The 25,867-nt window shown below is 47.5% G+C and overlaps 1 protein-coding gene across 3 annotated transcripts; it reads right to left on the bottom strand.

Moving 5' to 3' along the window:
- Window positions 1-15: 15 nt before the first annotated feature.
- Window positions 16-24,107, bottom strand: MRNIP (MRN complex interacting protein). Of its 3 annotated transcripts, none has more exons than XM_080803468.1 (8): window positions 23,896-24,047; window positions 21,461-21,520; window positions 18,398-18,700; window positions 16,077-16,165; window positions 11,990-12,065; window positions 10,691-10,851; window positions 9,987-10,074; window positions 16-830 (listed from the first exon to the last, which is right to left on the bottom strand). In XM_080803468.1, exons 4-8 carry the CDS (start codon window positions 16,085-16,087, stop codon window positions 345-347), a joined length of 822 nt encoding a protein of 273 aa, XP_080659594.1. In that variant the 5' UTR covers window positions 16,088-16,165; window positions 18,398-18,700; window positions 21,461-21,520; window positions 23,896-24,047; the 3' UTR covers window positions 16-344. The 3 variants fall into 3 exon arrangements, with proteins under 3 accessions (XP_080659594.1, XP_080659595.1, XP_080659593.1); XM_080803469.1 differs by having other exon boundaries at window positions 18,387-18,700; window positions 23,896-23,982; XM_080803467.1 differs by lacking the exon at window positions 18,398-18,700 and having other exon boundaries at window positions 23,896-24,107.
- Between the last annotated feature and the right edge of the window lie 1,760 nt (window positions 24,108-25,867).

Genomic DNA, 25,867 nt, shown 5'->3' with positions numbered 1-25,867 from the left:
TTTTTTTTTTTTTTTAAAGATTTTATTTGAGAAAGTGTGAGGGAGAGGGAGGGAGGGATGGAAGCATGAGCAAGGGGTGGGGCAGAAGGAGAAGCAGACTCTCCCCTCCCTGCCCCCCCACAGCCCCCTATGTCTATGGGCTTCTGGCAGGGAGCCAGATGCAGGACTCGATCCCAGGACCCTGAGATCATGACCTGAGCTGAAGGTACAGGCTTTACCAACTGAGTCTCCCAGGTACTGCCCCCCTCCCGTCCTATTTAAAAGCTAATTTTTTGGGGTGGGGGGCAGTGGCCAAGAGGTCCCATGTAACATGTGTCCGGGAGGGTAACCTTGTTTAAGTCACTTCACAGATCATCCTCAAAGTCCTCACCAGTTTTAAAAAGGTCACATAGTCGCACAAGCGGGGGCTCCTGTACCCCTGTGACCAAGGGACTGCCCTTTGCCAGAGGACCAGTGTCCCGTGGTTGTCCGGAGGGCTTTACACAGGGCCTCTGAGACACCGACGTGAAAGTATGTGCAGGCCAGGGAAGTTTGGGTGCACCGAGCAGCCTGCTGGGGTGCCCTTCCCTTGGGGTCTGGACCCATAGGGTCCCCTGCTCAGCCAGTGCTGCCTCAGCATGCTCGGGGTCTCTCCGTAGGGCCAGGGAGGGCTCCATGTCTGCTCGTGGGCCATTTCCAGGTGGCAGAAGGAATCGTTCCCACTTGGAAGATGTAGCTCTGACCTGTGGGGCCAGATGTGGAGGACCCACCCGAGGAACAGAAAGCTCCCCGGTTCCCCTGTCCTCGTGGCTGCCGCCTTCTTTGACCTTCCCGGCCAGGCCAGCTTCGTCCTGCAATGGAAATGACAGGAGAGAACCATGTGCTCTATTCCGAACAAGTGCCCGTGGCCTGGCAAGACCGAGGGAGGGGAGGGGAGGGGAGGATCCCCACGCCTGCACGGCTGCTTTCTTCTCTCCGCCTCGGGGCTCCCACACACCTCACACTCTGTTCCACCTGTTCTTCCCGCTCGGGCCGGCAGGCTGGGGACCTGCTCTCATCTGATGGGTTAGCAAAGCAGGGCAAACGAACGCCCTCGCCACCTCTGCCACATTCCATGACCGGGCTTTCCTCAAGAGATTATTCCCACGGAAGCCTTAGAATCAGGTGCCCAAGACCATCTAGAAAGGGTGGAAGAGCTTCCGTCCTGTCTGCTCCGTGCCAGGCAGATGTGAAAGTCTCCGGAACCATGGGGAGGGTTTGGAGCTGTGGGAGTGGCTGCAGAGGACCCCAGGAGGACCTCAGCAACCGCAGCCCCAGGGCCTGACTGCCTATCGTGGAAGGTTCACGAGGACAGGCAGGAGCCTGCATCACGACCCCAGGGCGGCGTGGAAGAGGCTCATGGTGCTCTGTTTCCGATGCGGTGCCCCTGACCTGCCGGGACTCTGCTCAACTATGGCGCAGCCTGAGTTCCTCCCCTTCAAAACAAACTGTGCCCGTGTGAGCCTTCCTGTGAGAATGCAGTTGAATGTTAACCTTGGGCCTGGCCCATCAGTAACTGCCATTATTCTACAACTCAGCTTCAGGGCCACACAGCAACATCAAAGTCTGACCTTTGCACTACCAGTTGAAGCTGGGCAGGCTGGCCTTGGCCTTGTTGGGGGATGGCAGAGACCGATGCCCAGCAGAGAGCCTTGGCCTCCATGCCTGTGGCTCCTGTGAGACAAGAGAACTGAGCCTCCGTTCTGCGGCCTTAAATGTGCGGTGGCGTCTGGCCTGCCAGGCAGAAAGCCTCTAGAATGAGCCGCGGTGTGGGGACGGCGGGGTGGTGTGGAGCGTGGGATGCAGGGCAGGAGGACCCTGAGCTTACCTCCTACCACAGACACACCGAGGCAACAACTGCACGTATTGCAACTAACTGAAGATGCTGTGAAGCCAGCAGGACTGACTTTCCACGGCTGGCTTTAGCAAGGTCACATCACAAACGGTAGGAGGGCTGGACATGTGGTCAGGAACCAAACCCCTGGAGTGACTGGCCACAGACGGGAAGGGCCTCGCAAGCTCCGAGAACATGGGGTCAGACCCCACACTGGGCATCCCTGGCCTTGGGGACCTGCACTGGGCAAACCAGTCCCTGCATCACATCTGGCTTTGAAAATCTGGGGCCTCACACCCAGAGCTGGAGGGTGACAGGACACTAAGTCCCTGCCCTTAAAAAGCCAACATGCTGGGGCGCCTGGGTGGCTCCGTTGGTTAAGCCTCTGCCTTCAGCTCAGGTCATGATCTCAGGGTCCTGGGATTGAGTCTTGCATCGGGCTCTCTGCTTGGCGGGGAGCCTGCTTCCCTTCCTCTCTCTCTGCCTGCCTCTCTACCTACTTGTGATCTCTGTCAAATGAATAAATAAAATCTTAAAAAAAAACCCAAAAAACCAAAAAACCAACATGCTGAAGAGCCCAGCCCAACACCGCACGGAAATAGCAGTCGGTAAAGCACCTGGTATGCATGTGAAGGTTTAACGACTAATTTTAGGATGTGTGCTGGCAGGCCAGGGAGCTACAGGTTTCCCCCAGAATAACAGTACTGGCGGGGGGGGGGGCACATTTCACTTGCCCTCCCCCGGCCTGGACGAGCGGGTGCTTGCGGGAGCCGGCTCCATCCCCGTGCCAGCTTCAGGCAGGTGCTCCACGCCAGCAGCCCTGCAGGCTTGTTCCACCCAACCTCCCTGCCTGCAGAGCGGCTCCTGCCCTGGGGGTGGGGGCAGGGACCAGTGTGCCAGGCTGCCCTCCTGGCTAGCTATGAAGGGGGCGAGCCCGGCGCTCTAGTGCCCCCACCGCTATTGTGGGGCTGACTCAGGCCCTGTTCCTGAGAACCCCTGGTGGCTGCAGCTGGGCCTCTAAGGTGCTGGGAACAGACCGTGCCCGTGTAGCTGCAGCAGGGAAGCAGGGCACTGCGGCCAGCCCCGCCTGCAAGCACGCCCATAGCGGCCACAGTTCAGACACAACGGGCACACCGCTCACAGGGGACACCCCTAGCACCACGGCATGGTTCTGCCGACCCTGTGGGACTGCACTACAGAGCAGCACAGGAACGCTTCTCCACGAAGCCACTATTTGCAAGAGCAGGAGACAGAGCTGACCTACCTAATCTACAGAAACAAACAGAATCAGACAAAATGAGGAGACAGGACCATGTCCCAAATGAAAGAACGGGACAAAAATCACAGAAAAAGAGCTAAACAAAATGGAAATAAGCAATATGCTGGATAAACAGTTCAAAACAATGGTAAGAAATGGTTGCTGAACTTGAGAGGTAAGTGGGTAATCCCTGAGACTGTCAACAAAGAGATAAAAATGATAAAAAACACACCAGAGGGAATTGGTGGCAGGTTAGAGGATGTGGAAGACCGAATCAGCGACCTGGAAGACAGGGTCATGGAAAGCACCATGCTGAACAGCAAAAATAATGAAAAATGAGACCAGGTGAGAGGACCTCTAAGATATTAGCAAACTTCACAACATTCACATTGCAGGGGTCTCAAAAGAAGAAGAGAGACGCGGCAGAAAATTTATCTGAAGAAACAATAGCTAAAATCCTCCCTAATCTGGGGAAGGAAACAGATATCCTGGACTAGGAAGCACAGAAAGCCCCAAACAGGATTCCCACACAGGACATGATGAGGATGGCAAAATCAAAGGGAAGATTTTTTCTTTTTTTAAAGATCCCATTTATTTGACAGAGAGAGATCACAAGTAGGCAGAGAGGCAGGCAGAGAGAGGGGGAAGCAGGCTCCCTGCTGAGCAGAGAGCCCGATGTGGGGCTCGATCCCAGGACTTCGAGATCATGACCTGAGCCCGAAGGCAGAGGTTTAACCCACTGAGCCACCCAGGCACCCCTCAAAGAGAAGATCTTAAAAGCAATCAGAGCAAAGCAAACATACATACAAGGGAAATGCCATAAGGCTATATGCTGATTTTCAGCAGAAACTCTGCAGACCAGAAAAGAGTGGCATGACACACTCAAAGTGCTGAAAGGAAAAACCCACAGTCAGGAATATTCTACCTGGTAAGGCCGTCATTCAGAATTTTAAACGTGCTAAACAGTTCCCCAGACAAAATTCAAAGGATCACCACTAAATCAACCTTTACAAGAAATATTAAAGGAACTTTAACAAGAAAGAAAAGCCCGTAAGTGGAAGAAAATTATGAAGGGAAAAAATCTGACAGGGGAAAGCAAACATCTAGGAAAGGTAGTGGGTTAATCACTTATGAAGCCCCTATGGAGATTAAAATGCAAAAGTAGTAAAATCAATGATATCTACAGATAGTAGTCAAGGCACACACACAAAAAAGATATAAAATATATACATAAAATGTGGAGGGGGAAATAACAATTTATGGCTCTTAGAATGTGTTTGAACTTAGGCAGCCATTAACTTAATACAGACGGCCAGATGTACAGCTCTTGTTCTGTATGAACCCAACGGTAATCACAGATCAAAAAATTAAGGATAGTTAAAAAAAACTACAAAAAACTGGGGCGCCTGGGTGACTCAGGTGAAGGGTCCAGCTCTTGATTCCGGCTCAGGTGGTGAGGGCAGGGTTGTGGGACAGAGCACCGTGTTGGACTCCACCGCCCTCAGCAGGGAGTTGGCTCGAGATTCTCTCTCCCTCTGCCCCCGCCCCCACCGCCACACGCTCTCTGTAAAATAAATAAATAAAAATCCCGGAAAAAAAAAAAAAAAAAGCCATGACAGATGCACAAAGAATAGAAAGGAACCTAAGCACAACACTAAGGAAAGGAACATAGAAGAACCATGAAAACAACCAGGAATAACAAAATGGCAGTAAACACATACTATCAATGATTATCTTAAATTGTCTCAGTGCTCCAGTCAAGAGGTATGGGGTGACTGAACGGATAAAAAGGCAAGACCCATCTATGTGCTGCCTACAAGAGTCACTTCAGACCTAAAGACAGACTGAAAGTGAAGGGACAGGAAAAGATACACCATGCAAATGGAAGTGGAAAGAAAGCTGCGGTAGCAATACTTCATCAGAAAAAGTAGACTTAAGGACTGTGCGGGCATTACACAGTGATAAAGGGATCAGCCCAACAAAAAGAGGTAATAGCTGTAAGTATCCGTGCACCCACCATCAGAGGAACACCTAAACCTGTAAGTATTAACAGACGAAGGGGAGAAGTTGACCGTAACAGAATAATTGTAGGGGACTTTAACGCCTCTATTACATCGATGGACAGATTATGCACATGGAAAATCAGTAAGGAAATGGTGGCTTTGAAAGACACAGATGTACTTAGCAGATACATACAGAACATTCCATCTAAGAAAAGCAGAATACGTATTCTTTTCAAGTATACACAGAACTATCTCCAGGAGAGGTCACATGTTAGGCTACGAAACAAGTCTCAATAAATTTAAGAAGATTGACATCACATCAAACATCTTTTTCAACCACACTCTATGAATCTAAAATCAATGACCAGAAAAGAACGGGAAAAAACACAAACATATGGAGGCTAACAACATGTTACTGAACAACCAGTGGCTCAACCATGAAATTAAAGAGGAAAAAAAAAATACATGGAGAGAAAAGAAGATGAAACACAATGGTCCAAAATCTTTGGGATGCAGGAAAATCAGTTTTTTTTTTTTTAAAGATTTTATTTATTTATTTGACAGACAGAGACCACAAGTAGGCAGAGGCAGGCAGAGAGAGAGGAGGAATCATGCTCCCTGCTGAGCAGAGAGCCCGATGTGGGGCTCGATCCCAGAACCCTGGGATCATGACCTGAGCCGAAGGCAGAGGCTTTAACCCACTGAGCCACCCAGGTGCCCCAGGAAAATCAGTTTTAAGATGGAAGTTTATAGCAATACAGGCCTCTCTCAAGAACAATAAAAATCTCAGGGGATGCCTGGGTGGCCCAGTCAGCTAAGCATCTGCCTTCAGCTCAGGTCATGATCCCAGGGTCCTGGAATCGAGCCCCACATCATGCTCTCTGCTCAGTGAGGAGCCTGCTTCTCCCTCTCCATCTGCCCCTGCTCCATGGTCTCTCTCAAATACATAAATAAATACAATCTTTTAAAAAAGGAGAACGATAAACATCTCAAATAACCTAATCTTACACCTAAAAGAACAAGAAAGAAAAAGAACAAAGCCCAAAGTTAGTAGAAGGAAGGACTCAAAAACAGAGCAGCAATAAAGGAAAAAGAGACTAAGAAAACAACAGGAAAGACAAGTGAAACCAAGAGCTGGTTCTCTGAAAGATAAAATTGGTACATCTTTAGCTAGACTCATCAAGTAAACTCAAATACATAAGATCAGAAATGAAAGAGGATGGGTGTCTGGGTGGCCTAGTGGATTAAAGCCTCTGCCTTCAGCTCAGGTCATGATCCCAGGGTCCTGGGATCGAGTCCCATATCGGCTCTCTGCTCCTCAGCGAGCCTGCTTCCCTTCCTCTCTCTCTGCCTGCCTCTCTGCCTACCTGTGATCTCTGTCTGTCAAATTAAATAAAATCTTTAAAAAATAAAAAAAAAAAAGAAATGAAAGAGGAGAGGTAGCAACCATCATCACAGAAACACAAGACTCTGAGACTACCATTAAAAAATTATATGACAACAAGCTGGACAGACTAGAAGCATTACATAAATTCCTAAAAACAAATCTTTCAAAAATGAATCAGGAAGAAATAGAAAATTTGAACAGGCCAATTAGTAGTGATGAAATAGAATTTGTAATAAAAAAAATTCCCAACAAACCAAAGTCCAGGACCAGAAGGCTGCACAGGTAAATTCTAGCAAACACTTAAAGACTTAATACTTATTTTCTTTACACTACTCCAAAAAATAGAAGAGAAAAGAAAATTTCTAAATTCATTTTATGAGCCTTCTACCAGCATCACCCTGAAACCAAAACCAGAAAAGGCACTATGTAAAAAGAAAATTATGGACCAAAATCCCTGATGAACATAGATGCAAAAATCGTCAACAAAATCTCAGTAACCCAAATTCAGCAATATGTTAGAAGGATCATTCAGCATGATCAAGCAGGATTTATTCCAGTTATACCAGGGTCGTTCAATATTTGCAAATCAATGGGACACGTCGCATCAACAAGACTAACAATAAAAACCATATAGTTGCATAAAAAAACCCAACAGTTGCATAAAAAGCATCTGTCAAAATACAGCATCTACTCAGGATTAAAAAAAAAAAACTCTCAACAAAATGGGTTTAGAGGAAACATACTTCAACATAATAACAGCCACAGAAGTCAAACCCATAGTTAACACCATACCAAATGGCACAAAAGTTAAAGCGTTTCCTCTAAGATCTCAGGAACAAGACAAGGATGTCCACTCTTACTACTTCTATCCAACACAGTACTAGAAGTCCTATCACAGCAGTCAGACAAGGAAAAGAAATAAAAGGCATCCGAATTGGTAAGGAAGAAGTAAATTCCCTATTTACAGGTGACATGATACTTTACACAGAGAACCCTAAGGACTCCACCTAAAAACTTCTAGAACTGATAAATGAATTCAGTGAAGTTACAAAATGAATATACAGAAATCTGTTGTGTTTCTATACACTAATAACGAAATAGCAAAAAGAAAAAAAAAACAAAAATAAAAAACAAAAAGGGAGGCCTGGCTCACTTGGTTAAGCGTCTGCCTTCGGCTCAGGTCATGGTCCCAGGATTCTGGGATCAATTCCTGCATTGGGCAGGGAGCCTGCTTTTCCCTCTCCCCACCCACCCCGTGCTCTCTCTTGCTATTGCCTCTCTCAAATAAATAAATTAATTAAAAAAAAAACACTTAGGAATAAATTTAACGAAGGAGGTAAAAGGTCTATACTCTGAAAACCAAGATGCTGATGAAAGAAACTGCAGATGACACAAACAAATGGAAAGATAAACCATACTCGTGGATGGGAAGGGCCAATACAGTTAAAATGTCCATACTACCCTAAGCATTCTATGAAATTCAGTGCAATCCACAAGAAAATACCAATACTATTTTTCACAGAACTAGAACAGATAATCCTTAATTTGTATGGAATCCAAAGACCTTGAATAGCAAAAGCAAACTTAAGAAAGAAAAAAACCTACCCCGGATTTCAAGATATAGTACAAAGGTATCGTAATCAAAACAGTATGGTACTGGCATAAAAAACTGACACATAGATCAATGGAACATAACAGAAAGTTCAGAATTAAACCCACAATTATATGGCCCAATAAGGATGAAAGAGGCAAGAATATACAATGGGGCAAAGACAGTCTCTTCAATGAAAGGTGGTGAGAAAACGGGACTGCTTTCTTACACGATATGAGAAAATAAATTCAAAATGGATTAAAGACCTAAATGTGAGAAATGAAACCATGAAACTCCTAAAAAAAACATAGCCAGTAAGCTGCTGGACATTGGCCTTAGCAACGTATTTACGGTTATGTCTTCTCAGGCAAGGGAAACAAAAGCAAAAACAAAATACTGGGAGTACATAAAAATAAAAAGGTTTTGCATAGTAAAGGAAGCCATTAACAAAATGAAAAGACAACATACTGAATGGAAGAAGATATTTACAAACAATGTACCTGAAAACATCCTTAATATATAAAGAACTTATAAACACCAAAACCCCAAATAATCCAATTAAAAAATGGGCAGAGGACCTGAATAGACATTTTCCCAAAGAAGAGATACAGATAGGTAACAGACACATGAAAAGATGCTCAACATCACTCACCATCAGGGAACTGCAAATCAGAACCACGAGATTATCCTCACACCGGTCAGAATGGGTAGTACCAAAAAGACAAGAAATAACAAGTATTGGGGAAGATGTGGAGAAAGGGAACTCTTGTGCAGTGTTGGTGGAAATGTATATTGGTGCAGCCATTGTGGAAAACTGTATGGAATTTCTTCCAAAAATTAAAAATAGAAAATCATATGATCCAGTAATTTCATTACCCATGAGAGCAATAACACTAGTTTGAAAAGATCTATGCACCCCTATGTTTGCTGCAGCATTATTTACAACAGCCAAAATAGGGACGCAGCCCAAGTGTCCAATGATGGGTGAATGGAAAGAGAAGATGTGGTGTGTACCTACATAATGGAATATTACTCAGGCATAAAGAAGAACTCATAAGTACAGAGAACCGGTGGTGGCCGAAGGGGACGAACGGATGGGCAAAACAGATGAAGGGTACTGAGCAGTACAAACTTCCGGTGAAAAATAAGGAAGGAGATGAAAAATATAGCATAGGGCATAGAGTCAGTAATATTGTAACAACGTGTGCTGACGGACGATGACTGGCATGGTGAGCACGGACTCAAGTACTAACTGCCAGATCACTGTGTTGTGCCCCTGGAAGTAATATACCATCATCTGTCAACCATACTTGAAAAATGAAAATAAAAACAAGACCGGGGCAGGGGGGCGCCTGGGTGGCTCAGTGGGTTAAAGCCTCTGCCTTCAGCTCAGGTCATGATCTCCAGGTCCTGGGATCGAGCCCTGAACTGGGCTCTCTGCTCAGCGGGGAGCCTGCTTTCTCCTCTCTCTCTCTGCCTACTTGCGATCTCTGTTAAATTAAAAAACAAACAAAAGAGCAGGTCCTAGGTGAGGACAGTGTCTCGATGCGCAAGGACCACCTGGATGAGTGACGACGAGGCTGAGAACAGCTCTTCGGAAGTCCGGGGCAGGTCCTATGCTGGACAGTCAAAGACCCGCCCTGGCACATCAAGGGAAGAGAATGGTCCTGACTCAGAAAAGCCCTACTGCTCAAACTTGGTTGATTCCAAGGCAACAAGCTGTCCTTGTGCCCAGAAGCTCACATCACTGAGACTGGGCATGGCAGGGAGATGGTCAAGCCAGAGAACGAGGATGGCTTAAGTCAGAGCAGACAAAACACTCAGGTAGTTAGCAATTCTATGTGTGTTTCATGGTTACCGGGACCAGAAGAGAAACACTGTCCTCAATCACTGACCTTCTGGGGTTCCAAGGTAAGCTCAGAATCACATAAGTTCTGGACATCAGGGCTGGGTGGAGGCTGGACTGTGCTCTGGCTCCATTTCCTGGTGGAGAGAAAGCACTGTGAAGAATCCAGTCCTGTCACCATACTTGGGGTCATCCCAGCACAGGTAGGGGCCTGTCCTCCCATACAGCTTCCCACCCAGGTGGCCACTCAACTTCTGCTCGGCTGCCAAGAGCAGGCTGCCCGATGACACCCAAGGCAACCCACTTCTCTGCCCCAGAGCTTGTAGTTGCTAGAAAGTTCTTACTTTGAACTGGAATCTAACTCCCAATATCACTTGCCCTGTAGGGGCCACCCTGGCTCTAGACCAGGTACTGTCTCCAAAGACTCAGGGAAACTAGAGGAGCATAGACCTACAAAAGGTCAGGTCTTCCCTGCTGTAAGCTACAAGCTCCCAGAACCGCGAACCACCCTGGCCACACTGCACTATGTGTCACAAGGATGTGAGCACCATAAAAGGCGCCCATGCTGGCATCCTACCCGACCCTGAACACCACACGGCAGCACTTGGGACCCTGCAAGGCCAAGAAGGGCTTGGTGGTGACGGCACCTCCGGCCAGGCTGCTCCGCGCTGCTGACCGCGAGAGGCCACTTGTCACTCCCTGTGAGGCACTGTGGGGACAGGGCAATGGCTGGATCAGTGACAAGCTCAGCACCTTTTTTTAGGCAGGCCTGTGTTGAAGGAAGGCTCTGGCTCTGGCTCCTCTGTCCTGGACGAGGGTGCACTCTCGAAACACACACCTCCTTCCATCCCCAGCCCTTTTGAGTCTTTTTCCAGATACTTCAGCCAGCGGTTCTCTGAGGACTGGGGTTTTTCCTGCAGGATTGGGAAGCAAGTTTATTCTCAGGACCCATATCCGCCCTGGCACCAGGAAAGGCATTTTGTGGGGGAGGGGGCAGTGATAATGGGGAGATGGATGTCCTATAGCACACTGGGGGCTGTGCACTGGCACAGAGTGTGGGAAAGCTGCTGGACACAACTCATCAAGGAACTTCCCAAATGTCCATGCTCCCCGGCCCAGTGGTTCCAAAGGAAGGCAAAAGCACAAAAAGGCTCATCCAAGTGACATAAATCAGAGTGAAAACTCACCACAGCGAAAATCTGGAAATAATCTACGTGCCCAGTCATCATGGGGTAAATATCAGTACCTCCACTCTATTCTGTAGATACTGGGCATCACTGCAGACTCTACAGCAAGGGAACGACACGTGTGAAAACTCCGGGGCGCAAATTAGGATTTCTCATAATCGTGATGATGTGAGATGGAGTCCCTCAGCATACAAAATCGGAAACAGAGCGCTAACCATGTGAGAGTTGTTGTGTTAAAGTGGTGTATGAGCAACACTCCCGTTTATAATAAAAATACGGAAAGCCAGCAGAGGGAGGATGTTGCCAACACGATTCTGTGAGCAGAGGCGGGCTCTGTCCTCCAGTGGGCGGGGAGCCTCCGACAGCTGTTCCCGTGCCCCCGGCCCTGGCAGGACAGTTTTCTGTGTACCCACGGCACCCTGGGTGTACCCATGGTGTCACCTCCTCAGTCACTCAAGCTCTGACACACACCACCCACCCACCATGGTCTGAGCACCTACTTTACTGGGCACTGGGGCAGAAAACTGGATGGGAGCCCCGCGGGGAGGCTCTATCTGGAGAAAGGGAACATGAAAGCCAGGAACTCTGCAACAGCATCTTTCCCCTAGCTGAGGTGTGCCCAGAGCGCAACGGGGCCAAGGGGAGAAACAAGAGGCGGTGAAGTTCAGGCAAAGTTCAGAGAGCTCCCAGCCAAAGACAACGCCCTTTTCAGAGTCCCGTCATTACCACTAAACATGGGTGTCTCCAGCCTCACCAAAGGGATGGGTTTACTTTGTGTTCCCTGCAGCTTTAAGCCAGTGTGTGTTACGGACAGCATTTGTTGCACAAAAGACCAACAAGAGAACTCCCTCTGGGACATACTTACCTGCACACTCTCATGCTCAGCCTGCCTGGGCCCCGCATTTTCCTCTTCATCAACATTTCCAGGTTCTTCCAGAGACCTCAGTGAAAGATTATACATGTGTCCTTAGTGAAATGACCCGAGAGACGAAGGGCAAGGAGATAGGGATGCCAGGATGCGCATACTTGACAACGGATATCAAGGACTGCTCTAGGGATCTTAGGATCTTATGTGTGTTTTTTTGACGTAATCTGGTGATACTCAAACAGTTCAGAAGGGCCTGCGAGGAGGGACCATTTGTTGTTCCGATTTAGGCTGGTCAAGCCGTCCATCAACAAGAAAGGTGACACGGGCAGAAGGGGCCAACTCTTCACCTAGACAGACCCGTGTTTGCATCCTGGCTTTGCCAATGACTGGCCGTCACTGTGACAGTGTGACTTTGGGTTCGTCAGTGTACCCCAGTTCCCTCTCCACAAACACAAGATGGCGTGGGTGACTATGAGGATGAAAGAGATGACGTGTGCCCGTGCTTTGCTGAGGGTCTGGGATACAGAGTAACGTCAGTGGAAGCCTTACAGCAGTTCCTCCCGTCAGCTAAGGAGAGGAGGTGTCCGCTGCAGTTCTACCCTTATGAGTGAGGAGAGACCCTGTGTCTGTGTCACAGTGACTTCTGCCAGCCTCCCAGGGGCAGCAGGGCCCTCTCGACACACGGAGAATGGGGGGCCAGGGCCTCCCTGGCCTCTGAGGGGCATGACTGGCCAGGAGAACACTTACTGTGCCAGCGCTGGAGGCTGGAGCAAAACCACCCACCCCCCACGTCGGACACGGTGGTTCCATCACACCATCAGATGGGACCTCTCTCCAGTGAGCGGCCGAGTATGGTCATCTGGTCTTCAGTTTCTTCACTGGTACGCAGACATCCACGATCTCCACAGAGCGATTATAAAGAGGCAACGGGAGCATGCACGTGCAACACCTACCCCGCCACGGGGCTGATACTCCGGCGTTCACTTGAGCCGTGTCCTACCAGCTACCAGCCAGACCTCTGCTCACCTTTCTGATTCAGGGACTCAACTCCAACAAAGGACAGTCTGAAGGGAGCAGTCCGTCTTCTCGCTTTAAAGTCACCACTGAGAAGTTGGGCCTCTGCTGTTCCTTTGTAGGCAATCTCTCTTCTCTCCAGCTGCTTTTCAGCTCTTCCCTTTGTCTTCTGTGTTCTGTAATTTTATCATGCTCCTGTGTCTAAGGGCAGATTTTTTTTAACCTTAAAAATTAACTTAAGGTAGGACATACACTAAAATTTAAGTGTATAGTTAGATGAGCTTTGATGAATTATATCTTTGAAACTATTATCCAATTAAGATCGAGAAAAAAATTTTTAATGGAGATATAATGGACAACATATGGAAAATTTTCATCACGCCCAGAAATTTTCATATGTGTCTTTAGAGGCAATTCTCCTCTCCCCCAGAAAACCACTGATCCCTACAATATGTAGTCTTTTGTGTCTGGCTTCTCTCACTTAGCAATGTTTCTGAGATTTGCCCTTGTTGTTTTGAATATTGTAGCATCCCACTGCAGGAACATACCTGTAATTTGTTTATCCATTTACCTTCTGATTTATCTCTATGTCTAGCCTTTCACCAATAGCGCACTGTCTCAATTACTGTAGCATTATAGTAGATCTTGAAATCAGGCTGCACAAGTCCTCAGCTCTGTCTTGGTAATTCTAGGTACTATATTTCTTTTTTTTTTTTTTTAAGATTTTATTTATTTATTTGACAGGGAGAGAGAGATCACAAGTAGGCAGAGAGGCAGGCAGAGAGAGAGGGAAGCAGGCTCCCCGCGGAGCAGAGAGCCCGACGTGGGGCTCGATCCCAGGACCCTAAGACCACGACCCGAGCCGAAGGCAGAGGCTTAACCCGCTGAGCCACCCAGGTGCCCCAAGGTACTGTATTTCTATATAATAGGATCAGTTTGTCAATTTTTGCAAAAAAAAAAAAAAAGAAGCCCACTGGAATTTTGACTTGGATTAGGGTATCTCTACCAATTTAAGGTAAACTGAAACCTTCGTGATATTGAGTTTTCCAATCCATGAACATGTTACATCTTTTCGTTAATTTAGCTCTTCTTTAATTTCTCTCAGCAATGTTTTGTAGTTTTTACTGAACAGATCTTGCATATATTTTGTTATATTTATCCCTACATACCTAATTTTTTGATGCTGTTCTAAATTGTATTTGATTTAAAAAATAATTTTCCGGGGTGCCTAGGTGGCTCAGTTGGTTAAGTCTTTGGTTCAAGTCATGATCCCAGGTTCCTGGGATTGAGCCCTGCACTGGACTCTCTGCTCAGCAGGAAGGCTGCTTCTCCCTCTCCCACTCCCCCTGCTTGTGTTCCCTCTCTCACTGTGTCTCTGTCAAATAAATAAAATCTTTAAAATTTTTTTCTAATTGCTCATAGCATTTATATAGAAATAGTTTAATTCTACCTATTTACTTCTTTAGATTTTATTTATTTATATGAGGGGGAGAGAGAGAGAGAGACTGCACAAGTTAGGGAAGAGGCAAGGAGCAGGGGAGAGACAAGCAGACTCCCTGCTGAGCATGGAGCCCTATGCAGGACTCAATCCCAGGACCCTGAGATCATGACCTGAGCTGAAGTCGAATGCTTAAGACTGACCCACCCATGCACTCCTGTATGTTAAATTTGTATTGTTGTGATCTTGGTAAAATACTAGCTCTAGTAGCATTTGTGTAAGTTCATTAGGATTTCCTTATATACAACCATGTTGTTTGCAAATAAAATAATGACGTTATCCAGTTTGAGACTTATTGTTTCCTAAATCTAAGAATGTAAGACTATGAATCTGGAAAATGCTCTAGTCTTTTCTCTTCAAATATTGCCTCTGCCCCACTTTCTTTATTCTCTCTCACTGGAACTCTTCCCTGTAGCTTCCATGTTTCTCAACTCACATTTTCCGTCTTTTTATTTCTGTGTTGCATTGTGAATACTTTCTTCACATTTTGCTTCCATTTCACTGATTGTCTCTTCAGCTACATTTAATGCTAAACCAGTCCACTGAATTTTTAATTTCAACGATTATACTTTTCACTTCTATAAACTCTTTTTGGTTGTTTGTCACCTACTTGGGCATTTTTAAAAGTCCTTTGCTTCCTTTTTTTTTTGCACTCTATCCCCAGTGTGGGGCTTGAATTCATGACCCTGAGATCAAGAGTTGCATGCTCTACTGACTGAACCAGGCAGGTGGCCTGAAGTCCTTTGCTTTTTATATTATCAACCCTGTCTTTTATCTCATTAAAGGTATCAAATATACATTCTGTAGTCTGAAGTCTCTGTGGGTCTCACTTTTCTGTTGTTTCTGTTCTCTTTTGCTCATGATGACGTATCTCCTTGAGTGTTTAATGATTTTTTAACTCTGAGTATATGCTTCCTGGAACTTTATCTGCAGAAATTCTTTCAGGCCTGGGTTGAAGATGTATGCTCCAAAGGTGCTGCATTTGCCTTTGCTTCCTTGGACGATTTAAAAATAAATTCTCAGCTTGAGGCTTTTCACACAGAGCATGTAAAAGGCTGAAAAGCCACGTGACCGCTTTCTTGTGTTTATAAATTCCTAGAGAGATAGTTCCCTTCCCCATGCCAAGGCCAACATGCTCCCCGTTGCAGAGAGGGTGTGTTTCTAGTTCATTTGCTCATCCACTGAGGGTGTAGTATTCTGGGGACTCAGCTCTAGGTGGCGGTCTCCTACTGACCCTCCCACATTGACCAGGCCATAGTCCTTGTCTTTGTCCCCCACACCCTTCCTAGCCATCTAAATGGGAGCTCCAGAGCAGCTCAGGCACTTACTCTCTGGACTTTGGCTTTTGCTTTGTTTTTGACTTCTGATATTTCGTTTACTTCCCTGCCATCTCATCAGGGTACTCAAAATACTACAGTTAGCATTTTTAGTTATTTTCAGTGGGAAGACCCTTCAGGGGAACTAATCATCACATGGAAATCTAAGGGATTTCTCCATCTTCTACTTCCACTAACCACTCAAGGTGAATGCAGGCCAAGACAAGATAACCATGCCCTTCTCAAACAACTATACCTGAATGCCATCTCTGAGATCTGTCCCTGCAGCAGATTTAATTTTTGGACATGGCATCTACAGTCAGCACCGGAGCCCTCACCATAAGTCTGAAAAACAAAAAAAATAGTAAGTTTAAGAAATGTGGATGGAACGCTGGGAAACAGATCCATTAGTGATGTACCTCAGGAAGTGGAAAGCTGTACTTTGCAAGGCCCAGAAGCAACATGCAGAAATCCTGATGACTGACCACTGTTTCTGGAGTGATTTATTTACAAACTAACTAAAGTTTGTAGTTTATTTATTTGTAGTTTATTTACAAACTAAACTCAGGAACTAATAGTTCTGGGCTATCTGGCTGTCCTTTTTTTTTTTTTTTTAAGATTTTATTTATTTATTTGAAGAGAGAGAGAGCAAGCAAGTGAGCATGACAGGGGAGAAGGTCAGAGGGAGAAGCAGACTCCCCATGGAGCTGGGAGCCCAATGCGGGACTCAATCCCAGGACTCTGGGATCATGACCTGAGCCGAAGGCAGTCGCTTAACCGACTGAGCCACCCAGGCACCCCTCTGGCTGTCCTTCTAAAGCACTCAGAACTTGCATATCAAGGACACACTCAGCCCCAAACCCCACACTAAATGGTTACTGAATGTAAACAAGAAATTTGGAAGAGAAGTAACACGAACCACCAATAAATATACAACATGATACTTACTATTTACTGATAATCAAAGGAACATAAATCAAAATACAACGAAGTACCTTTTTTTCCCCACTTAGCAATCATTTGTTTAACATTTATTGCATACCTATTATGTGCCAGGCCCCTGGACCAGGTAAGGACAATACAATACAGGAGTGGACAAAAATCACTGTCATCGTGGAGTGTACATTCTAGTGCGAGGAGACAGACAATAAGCATATAACTATGTGGCCATCAGATGATAAGTACTACCCAGGAAAATAAGGCAATGAAAGGGGTAGAGTAGGGACAGAGCAGACAATTTTATATGGGTTTTCAGGGAACAGATCACTAGGCTGACATCTGAGCACACAACAGGAAAATATGAGGGCCAGAGCCATGTAGGCACCTGGGGGTAGGCTTTAGCATAAGCAATGAAAAGGACACGAGAGCAAGGCCCTGTGCCTGGCACTTTGGGGGAACCATAAGGCAGCCACATGGCTAGAGCTGAGTGGTCTGAGGGAAAACGACAGGAGGGGAGGTTTGAGTGTAGTCCCTGCCCCAGGCCAAGCTGGCTTTGTGGGCATGAGACCTGTTTTGTTGCTGCCATCTTGAAAACATTTTTTTAAAATTTGAAATTCTTAATAATCTTACCTTTGAACTTGTGTTGCATGGGACAATGGGTCGCGTCTGTAAGCAGGGATACACACGCTATGCACGCCCACGGTTCTCTGCTGCACCATTCGCATACAGCATGCTCAATGACCCCAGAGCACAGGATTCCAGTAGACTCACAACAAACATGTGGGAGTGTTCACGGAGAGTCGGAGTGTAGACGCTAAGTGGTTGCCGTCTACACCTGAGTCTGGGGGGCACCCACAGCCTGAGAAGCCAGGCTTTCCACAGAACAAGAACCCGCTTCAGATGCAGATATAAGGCAAGGGTGTTCTAAACATACACAAATGACCAAAGAACCCTGTCATATCTTTTCTTATTCTGGTTACCTGCCTAGACAACTGATCACTGATGCTGAAAAGGAGGACACTGAAGGAAAAGGCAAGAAAGGGAGACCCTTGTTCCTCTCCCTCTCAGTCCTTCCTTACACATCAGGGAGCTGATGAGGGGGAGTGTGGGGAGAATGTGTGCATATCACTAGAAAAAAGCTGAATTAATTTTGTGAAGCATTTCCACTGTTTTGGGAACAGTGAAATACACAGGCATGTATGAGATCCAAAATCCAAGGAGGACAATCTGGATGATCCTGCATATACAGTAAACACTCTTATGTTATTTGGCTCACGGCTAAATGCTCTTCGCATTTTAAACTGGGGTTGCAGGGCGCCTGGGTGGCTCCGTGGGTTAAGCCTCTGCCTTCAGCTCAGGTCATGGTCCCAGGGTCCTGGGATTGAGCCCGGCGTTGGGCTCTCTGCTCAGCAGGGAGCCTGCTTCCCCCCACTCTCCCTGCCTCTCTGCCTACTTGTGATCTGTCAAATAAATAAATAAAATCTTAAAAAAAAACCAAACTGGTGTTGCACAATACCAATGGTAAAATTCACGCTAATAATTTAAAATAACTTAGGAAGACATGCCACAGTAAATTAAAAACATTATGAGTAGTCAAGAGAGACAAGGAAAGAAAGGAAAAACTTACTATTTTAGTACCTTTCATGGCTTTTTTTCCTGCTTTTGAACAAGGGGCCTTCCATTTTCATTTTGTACCAGGCACACTTGGCCCTGTCTGTAGGACCAGGGATTTTGCTCTAACCTGGAAGGCTGGGGAGAGTGGCCTGGCCCTGCACACGTTTTAGCGGGACCTGAGGCTGCAGTGCTGAGGGCAGGCCGTGCGCAGCAATAGGGCAGGCGGCAAGGAGTGTCGCCAACAGTGGTGTGGCTCCAACCACTGGAGTAGCAAGTGGTCAGGCTGGGTGCATCCGCAAAGCAGAGCTGACAAAATCCGCTGATGAACTGGACGAAGAGTGTTTAAAAAAAAAAAAAAAAAGAGGAGTCAATGATACCCTCCAGATTTTAAGCCCAAACTAACACATATGTGAGGGGGAGGACTGTGGGAGAGCAGGCGGGTGGGGGCTGGCGAGACCTTCTGTTTGGAAAGGGGTCTCTGGATGCCTATCCGAGAACCAGTAGAGCGCTTAATGGGAGGTTCAGGGCTGGGCGTGGGGTCTGAGACAGACATCCCAGCACTGTCAGATGACCTCCTCTCAGAGTGTGAAGGGAGTGAGGCCAACAAACTGAGAGCCAGAGCAATTCTCAAATTTAGAAGTTGGCTAGCTTAGAAAAAGCTAGCCAAGAGGACTGAAACCCAGCCAGAAAGACAGCAGGAGAACTAGGAGTGGGATGACTGGAAGTCCAAGTGAACACAGTGTTTGAGGGGGAGGAAATGACAAACTGTGACAGATGCTGCCAACAGGTCAAGTCCCTGGAGGCCTGAGAACTCACTACTGTTTTTAGCAAATGGAGAGCACCACTGACTTTGACAGGAGCCCTTCTACTGCACTGTGGAGAATAAAAGCCCAGCTGGGGCAAGTTCAAGTGAGAGGGGGAGAGAGGAACTGAAGAACGAAATGAAAAAGCTTTGCAAGACGTTACTTGACATCCGGCATAAATGGCAGGGACCACAGCCGAATGCTAAAATCCTTCTCCCCTCATCTGGGCACAAACTGGACAACGTTTTCTAGTCTTCCTTGCAGTCAAGGGTGGCCATGAGACAAGGTTCTTTCTAGAGGGATGGGAGCCACTTCCAAGCCTGACCCCTAAAAGCCTCCCGTGTAGCTCCTTCCTGCTCTTGGCCCTCGGTGGCCTAAGGCAGCAGGAGACAAGCCTCGGGGAGTAAGAGGACCTTGAGATAAAGGGGGCCTGGGTCCCTGCATGGTGGCACCAAGAATGGCCACGCTGTTGCTCTCAGTCCCTCCCAGGATTGAGCAAGAGAGACAACTCTGTCATGCTACCACAGTTTTGTTGTCTGTGTGTCACTGTGGCCTAGTCTACAGAAAGCCAGGCTCAACTGCACAGGCACGGAGGCGCGAGAGGAGCTCCCCTCCAGAATTTGGAAATACATGCTGACGTGGAAAACAAGCAGCAGTCACTAGCTCACAAGCCCGCTCCTTGTCTTTGGGGAGGGCCTCAGCAGCTATACTGCTGACCAATGACCTGATCGTCCCTACTCCCACCATCCCAGTTGGCTTGACCAGATGTGGCCATCTGGGTCAACAGAGCCGATCAGATTGCTTCTCCCAGTTTATTAATTGGGACTCAGCCACTCTAGTTGGCTTGAAGTGACAGTCTGTGGTCTGTGGGTGGAGTATGTCACCGTGAACTATCTAGGGAGAGAGAGGAAAGGAAGGAGAGGAGGCAGGGAACAGGGAAGGACGATACAGGGAGAATCTGGGTGCAAGGAAACAAGGGGAAGAAAAAATGATGTCTGCGTCGTCTGCAGCTTTGTAGTTCCTGGGGCTGGTCCTTCAAGGGCTCAGGGAAGAAACTCCTCCCTTGCAAGCCCCAAGATACCCCGTCACCTTGCCAGTACATTTTTTTTTTAATTTTGCTGAAGCCATTCTGAAGTGTTCTTTTTGTTTTGTTTTGTTTTGTTCCTACTTGAAACTAAAAGAACCTTGGTCAAAAGATATCCTTTGAAATAGCAATTTAACTTCTAGGAATTTGTCCTAAGGGAATAATTGGTCTCGTGAAGAAAGAGGTCTTTGTAGGAAGCTTCACTGCAGAGCTGTTCATAACAATGAAAACGAAAATCAGCCTAAATGCCAATCACTGTGGGCTTGGTCATTTTCTGATTCAACAAATATTTACTGGGTGAGCACTTATCATGCCAGGCACTGTGCGACGTGAGAGGGTGTATCAGTAAACAAACCCAGCGAAGCTTGAACTTCCAGGAGATAAACGAGACTCACGTAAACACACTCGGACATAATATCTAAACCAGGAAAACGAGAAGAGCTGGGGGAAGCCCCAGCAACGCGCACAAAGGCTGTGAGAGTGCGGCGCTGGACTGTTTCAAGGTCTGAAAGGAAAGGCCTGACGGTTGGAGGAGGAGAACGAGAAGCTGAGGCTGGAGAGGTGGCATCAAGGGCCAGAGAAGGTGAGCGAGGGGCTCAGTGAGGCAAAGGGTGCAGGACAGTTGGTGGTAGTGAAGAGATGAGGTGGCGCAACAGGAACTTGCCTGAAAAGGGCTGAAGTGGGCCTCAGTGAGAGATTTTACCCCGAGCTTCCTTCCGTCCATACACTCTCGAGTGTCTCCTACCGGCCTCCACTTCCTGAGCCTGCACCCACCAACACATCCCACCCGGCTGGGTCTGATGGCCCGGTCATCTCCTTACAGGCCCTGCCTTCTCCTTGCATTTGCTCAGTCTGGTTTTAAATGACCTGTGTGTGTGCATCAGATTCTCTTCCACGTGAGCAGATCTGTGAGGGCAAGAACGACGAAGTTTGGCCTTCCCTTATTTCTCCTGTGCCTGCACACAGAGGGTGCTCAGTAAACACTTGCTAACTGAATAAACAATGAAGGGAACTTTCCAGCCACTGCTCCATCCAGTTCACTTCCTGAAGGAACAGGAACCCACGGGGCAAAAGTTCTAGATCTAGGGAACTTGGTCCCAATACTGGAATCCTGGGGCTCCACAGTAACATGCTTCTGTAGGGCTGGGTCCCACCCTCTTTCTGGCATGGCTGTTAGAACCCCTGTTTCTCAAGACTCACCCGCAAAAATGACTGCTTCTCTCCACAAGCTTTGCATGTCCACTTCAGACCCTTTTTCTCCTACAATGAAATTCCAGAAATTTGGCTTAGATGATTATTTAGGTGGAGCTGAATCATAATGATTTTTAAAGATCAATGAAGAATAGAAGCCTAAAAACAAATCACCATATATGTAAAAAAAAAAAAAGCTACTATATTACAAAGGTGGCATTTTAGGAATGAGGGAAAAACAGACTATTTAATAAATGGTGCTGGAAAAACTGGCTGTCCATATGAAACAAAGTCAAGTAGATCTCTACTACTTCCACAACCTTTAATTTCAATTCTTGAAAAGTTTAACTAGATGGGTTCTCTCTTAACATGAAAACACACCTTACATTCAGCTCTAAAACTGGAAAATCACTACCAGCACTCCCATGAAAATCAAGAACAAGCCCAAAACCCCCATTACTATTCAACTGTTATTTTTCTGCCAATGGAATTGGGAAAGAAAAAGTAATGAGGTATGAAAACCGGAGAGGAGGAAAAAAATTATCATTATAGATATGATTTTTTAAAAATATTTTATTTCTTTATTTGACAGAGGGAGAGATCACAAGTAGGCAGAGAGACAGAGAGAGAGGGAGAAGCAGGCTCCCCGCTGAGCAGAGAGCCCGAGGCGGAACTCGATCCCAGGACCCTGAGATCATGACCTGAGCTGAAGGCAGAGGCTTAACCCACTGAGCCACCTAGGCGCCCCAGATATGATTTATCTACCTGAAAACTCAAGAAAATCAAATGAAAAAGTACTAAAAACAGTTAAGACAATTTAATAGAGTGGGGCTGAGTACAAAGTTAATAGAGCCTTTACATAAGCGAATACCTAGTTAGAAAAGGTAATGGGAGAGTCCATTTATAATAGCAAGAAAGAGTGTTATCAAGGGACACAAAGTTGCTTTAAAAAATGGAACGAAGCTGCATGCTTAACATCAAGATGCCTGTTTTTTTTAATAATTTTGATTTATCAAAATTAATATGAGTATGATCCTAATATGATCAGTCTTCTTGGGGAAGTACCCAAAAGGAGTCTAAGGAGGACAGCAGCACCTAAAGCACCTACTACAAATTTCTGTGGGCATATCCGCCGAGTCAGCACTTCTGATTCTCTAGCACCTATCTTCAAATACCATAAAAATACTGCTTTCTATGGGTACATCTGGAGGTAAGAAATGTACTTAAAAGAAAAAAAAAAAGGTCTGCAAGGACACACAGGTAGCTAGCTCTAGGGGTGTGGAGTCTGGACAGAGACAGTATGGGGTAACAAGATCTTTGCACTCATCCAGCCCTAGATCTGCCATTTATTAGACACCTTGACTTCTCTGGATTTCTGTATTCTTCTCTCTGTAAAACCAGAATGATCCTAATCCAGAGGGTGTTGAAATTAAATGGGATGTGTGAAATGGTCCCATCTGCAATTACCCTTAACTCTTTTCTCGCTTTAGTTTCAAATCTCATAGTTGAAAATGACCGTGAGAATGCGCACTACATATGTGTAATAACTGAAAAATGGAAACGATTTCCATTGAATCTCAACTCCTAAAACACAGTGCAAAAAAAGTGAAGTAAGTAAAAACAGTTTCTGAGCCCCCCAGCAGCCCTTGGGGGTCTTAGCAAGCTTACAGGTGCATACTGAGCATCTGACATTTAAACACTCATTTTGAGTGAGTTTGATGTTATCCTTTTCCAGGACACGGCAGACGAGCAGGTAACCAGGGGGAAGCGAGAACTGTCAAGAAGTAGGTATGCTGGACGGCAGTATTAGGTGACAGCAAGCAGGAAGATGAAACGCAATCCAGGAGAAAACAGGTTAAGTGACATCCCCTCTCCCGCGTCTTGAAAGTCAAGGAAGCAGTACGTTTTGGAAATACCGAGTATCCTGTTTAAAACGCTCCACGCGAGGGTTGTTCACCGTCTGGGGAACAGCCCCTCATCACAGGGAGGGAGACACCACGGAGCTAAGGGCTGGATGGCACGGCACGCCCAGTCGTGTCTCAGTCTCAAAAGCTGTCATCCCTCTCGTAGTTAAAGTAAGAGCCAGCCGCTCTGGGAGGGGCTATCCTCAACCTGCTTTCCCCAACTATCCGCAAGAAGCCACGAGGCCGCCTCCGCAGAAACCATTACCCCCGGTTTCGACGCATCTTATAACCACCACGCCGGAAACTTAAAAAAAAAAAAAAAAGCTCGGAACGACGTTCTGGCGGGACAGCAAAACCCAGTCCTCAGGGCCAGTCACCGTCACGAGTCCGGGCGTCCGGGAGACCCAAGCAACCGCAGGAGACGGCGCCCGCGCCTGGCGGCCGCAAGGCACACAAACGAAGCCCGGCCCCCCGCGGCCCCGCCAAGTCCTGCCCGCCCTCCCCGCGCCCGGAGGAGGGGGAGGCCGGTGCCCGCCCCACCTGGTGCGCCTGGAAGAGGCGACAGCGGCAGCACCGCAGCACCCGAACCCGCTGTGGGGGCGCCATTGCGGACGCCGTCGCCGCTGCGCACGCCGTCGCCGCTGCGCACGCGCCCTATACTCCTGTCCGTTCCGGCTTCGTCTTCCGCGCGCGTTCGGGGTCCTTTAGACCCCGGCGCGCCTCGCGTGCGCGTGCGCTCTACGCTTCGGCCCGCCCCTGCACCGCCCAGCTCCCCTGCACGCGTTCGGGCCTCTCTAGCCCGCCGAGCGTCTCGGCGGTCAGCCGGGCTCCCTGTGACTGCCCAGGGAAGGCCTTCGGGGATCGCAAGGGGTTTGGGTCAGCCGGGTCACCACCGACTTGCTGCCTGGAGCAGGCCCGCCCCCGCCCCCGTCTCTCTCTAAGCCCGCGTCTTCGCCGGGGCTCGCTGGAAAGATTGAAGTTGCAAGGGCCGGGCCTCCAGCGCCGCTCCGGGTCTGGGCTCTGCCCGCGCCGTTCCCTCTGTGGCTTCTAGTCGCCGACCGGGAGCGGGTGGGCTCCTCCCCTCTGCGGCCCAAACCCTCGGGATCGGGGTTGGAATTCGAAGGACCTCCGGGCGGAGGCGGCCTTTGGTAACCTTTGAGCTCAAGCCCGAGGGCTGCGGAACCAAAGATCCTGGGACGGTGGCTCATGAGCCCCACGCTTTCCGGAGACGGGAAGCTGCTGTGGACGAAACCAGCCCCCCGGGAAAGCCCCGCCGCGACCCCCTCAAAGGTTGGAGGGGCAGGACCCCTTCTGTCCCAGCCCGGCAACCCGCCGAGACGTTCCATCACCACACCCTGACAAGGGTCTGGTGGGAGGAACCCTTCTTAACGGATCCTGGTAGAAGGGTAAAATGGAAAACCATCTGGCAGTTACCCCTGCTCTAAGAAAACAATCTGACTCACCCAGATTTATTTTTTATGTACTAGTGTTCACTGACATAGAACAGGAAAATGGAAGTAGACGTGCTAAACGGACCATCGTGCAGGTCCATTACAGACAATCTGTTTCCCCGTGCAGATGCTGCATGTGTACTGATGGGAAGCAAAGAAGTTACAGACAGTACATAATTACAATTAGGAAAAACCAGACATTATTTATTTCCAGGGGTGGGGAGGGGGTTACTGTTATAGAAGATTTAAAGTTGTTTATATTTTCCAAATTTTGCACAGTAGCATATGTTACGGGGGAAAAAAAACAAATTAGCTTAAAAATTGTTTGAGGGGCTCCTGGGTGGCTCAGTCGGTTACACATCTGACTTCTGGTCAGGTCATGATCCTGAGGTCCTGGGATCCAGCATCCCCCTCCTTTTGCCACGCCCCCCCCATACTCACTTTCTTGTGAGCTCTCTCAAAGAAATAGGTAAAATCTTTAAAAAAAATGTTAAAGAGGCTGGATTTACAAACGGACTGTGACCAGACCACACATGAAAACCAACCCCCAACCCTCCAAGCCAACCTACAACCTCTAGGACAGACAGGGCTCAGTCAATAACGGCCAGTTTCCCTATATTTTGCATTTCCGTCTTCATCTCAGGACCAACCAGAGAAAGCCAATTACGCTCCTCACACCAACACAGAAGAAATCCCTCGTTAGCTAGCTTCCCCTTCCAGGCCAACAGCCTCTAATCAGCACACCCCCTGAAGCCTTCCCTCGTTTTCACGCTTAAGGCTTTCCCACTCCTCTACCTTGAGTCTCTGCCAAATGCAAGGGGTGATGGGTGACTGCTTTTCTAGCAAGCTCCAGATACACAGTCCCTGTTCTCATTTGGGTGGTCTTTGTTTATTCCCACCTGTTTTGAGTTATTGTGGCTAAAAGCAGAAGGCAGCTGAAAAGAGTGTTTTATGATTAATGAAAAGAGCAGAACAATTTCATGGGACACCTTGGTGGCTCAGCTGGCAAAGCAGTGAAGCGTATGACTTGATTTCGGCTCCGGTCACAATCCCCGGGATCG

Source organism: Martes martes (assembly GCF_963455335.1).
Source record: "Martes martes genome assembly, chromosome: 5".
Classification (NCBI taxonomy): Eukaryota; Metazoa; Chordata; class Mammalia; order Carnivora; family Mustelidae; genus Martes; species Martes martes.
This window is presented reverse-complemented; position numbering and strand designations above follow the sequence as displayed.

Coding starts and splice junctions, on each gene's coding strand:
- MRNIP (XM_080803467.1), bottom strand. CDS start 23,961: ATGGCGCCCCCACAGCGGGTTCGGGTGCTGCGGTGCTGCCGCTGTCGC. Junction 10,852..11,989: donor CTGAGCATGAGAGTGTGCAG/GTAAGTATGTCC, acceptor CCAATCCTGCAG/GAAAAACCCCAGTCCTCAGA. Junction 831..9,986: donor TTACCTTGGAACCCCAGAAG/GTCAGTGATTGA, acceptor TTTCCATTGCAG/GACGAAGCTGGCCTGGCCGG.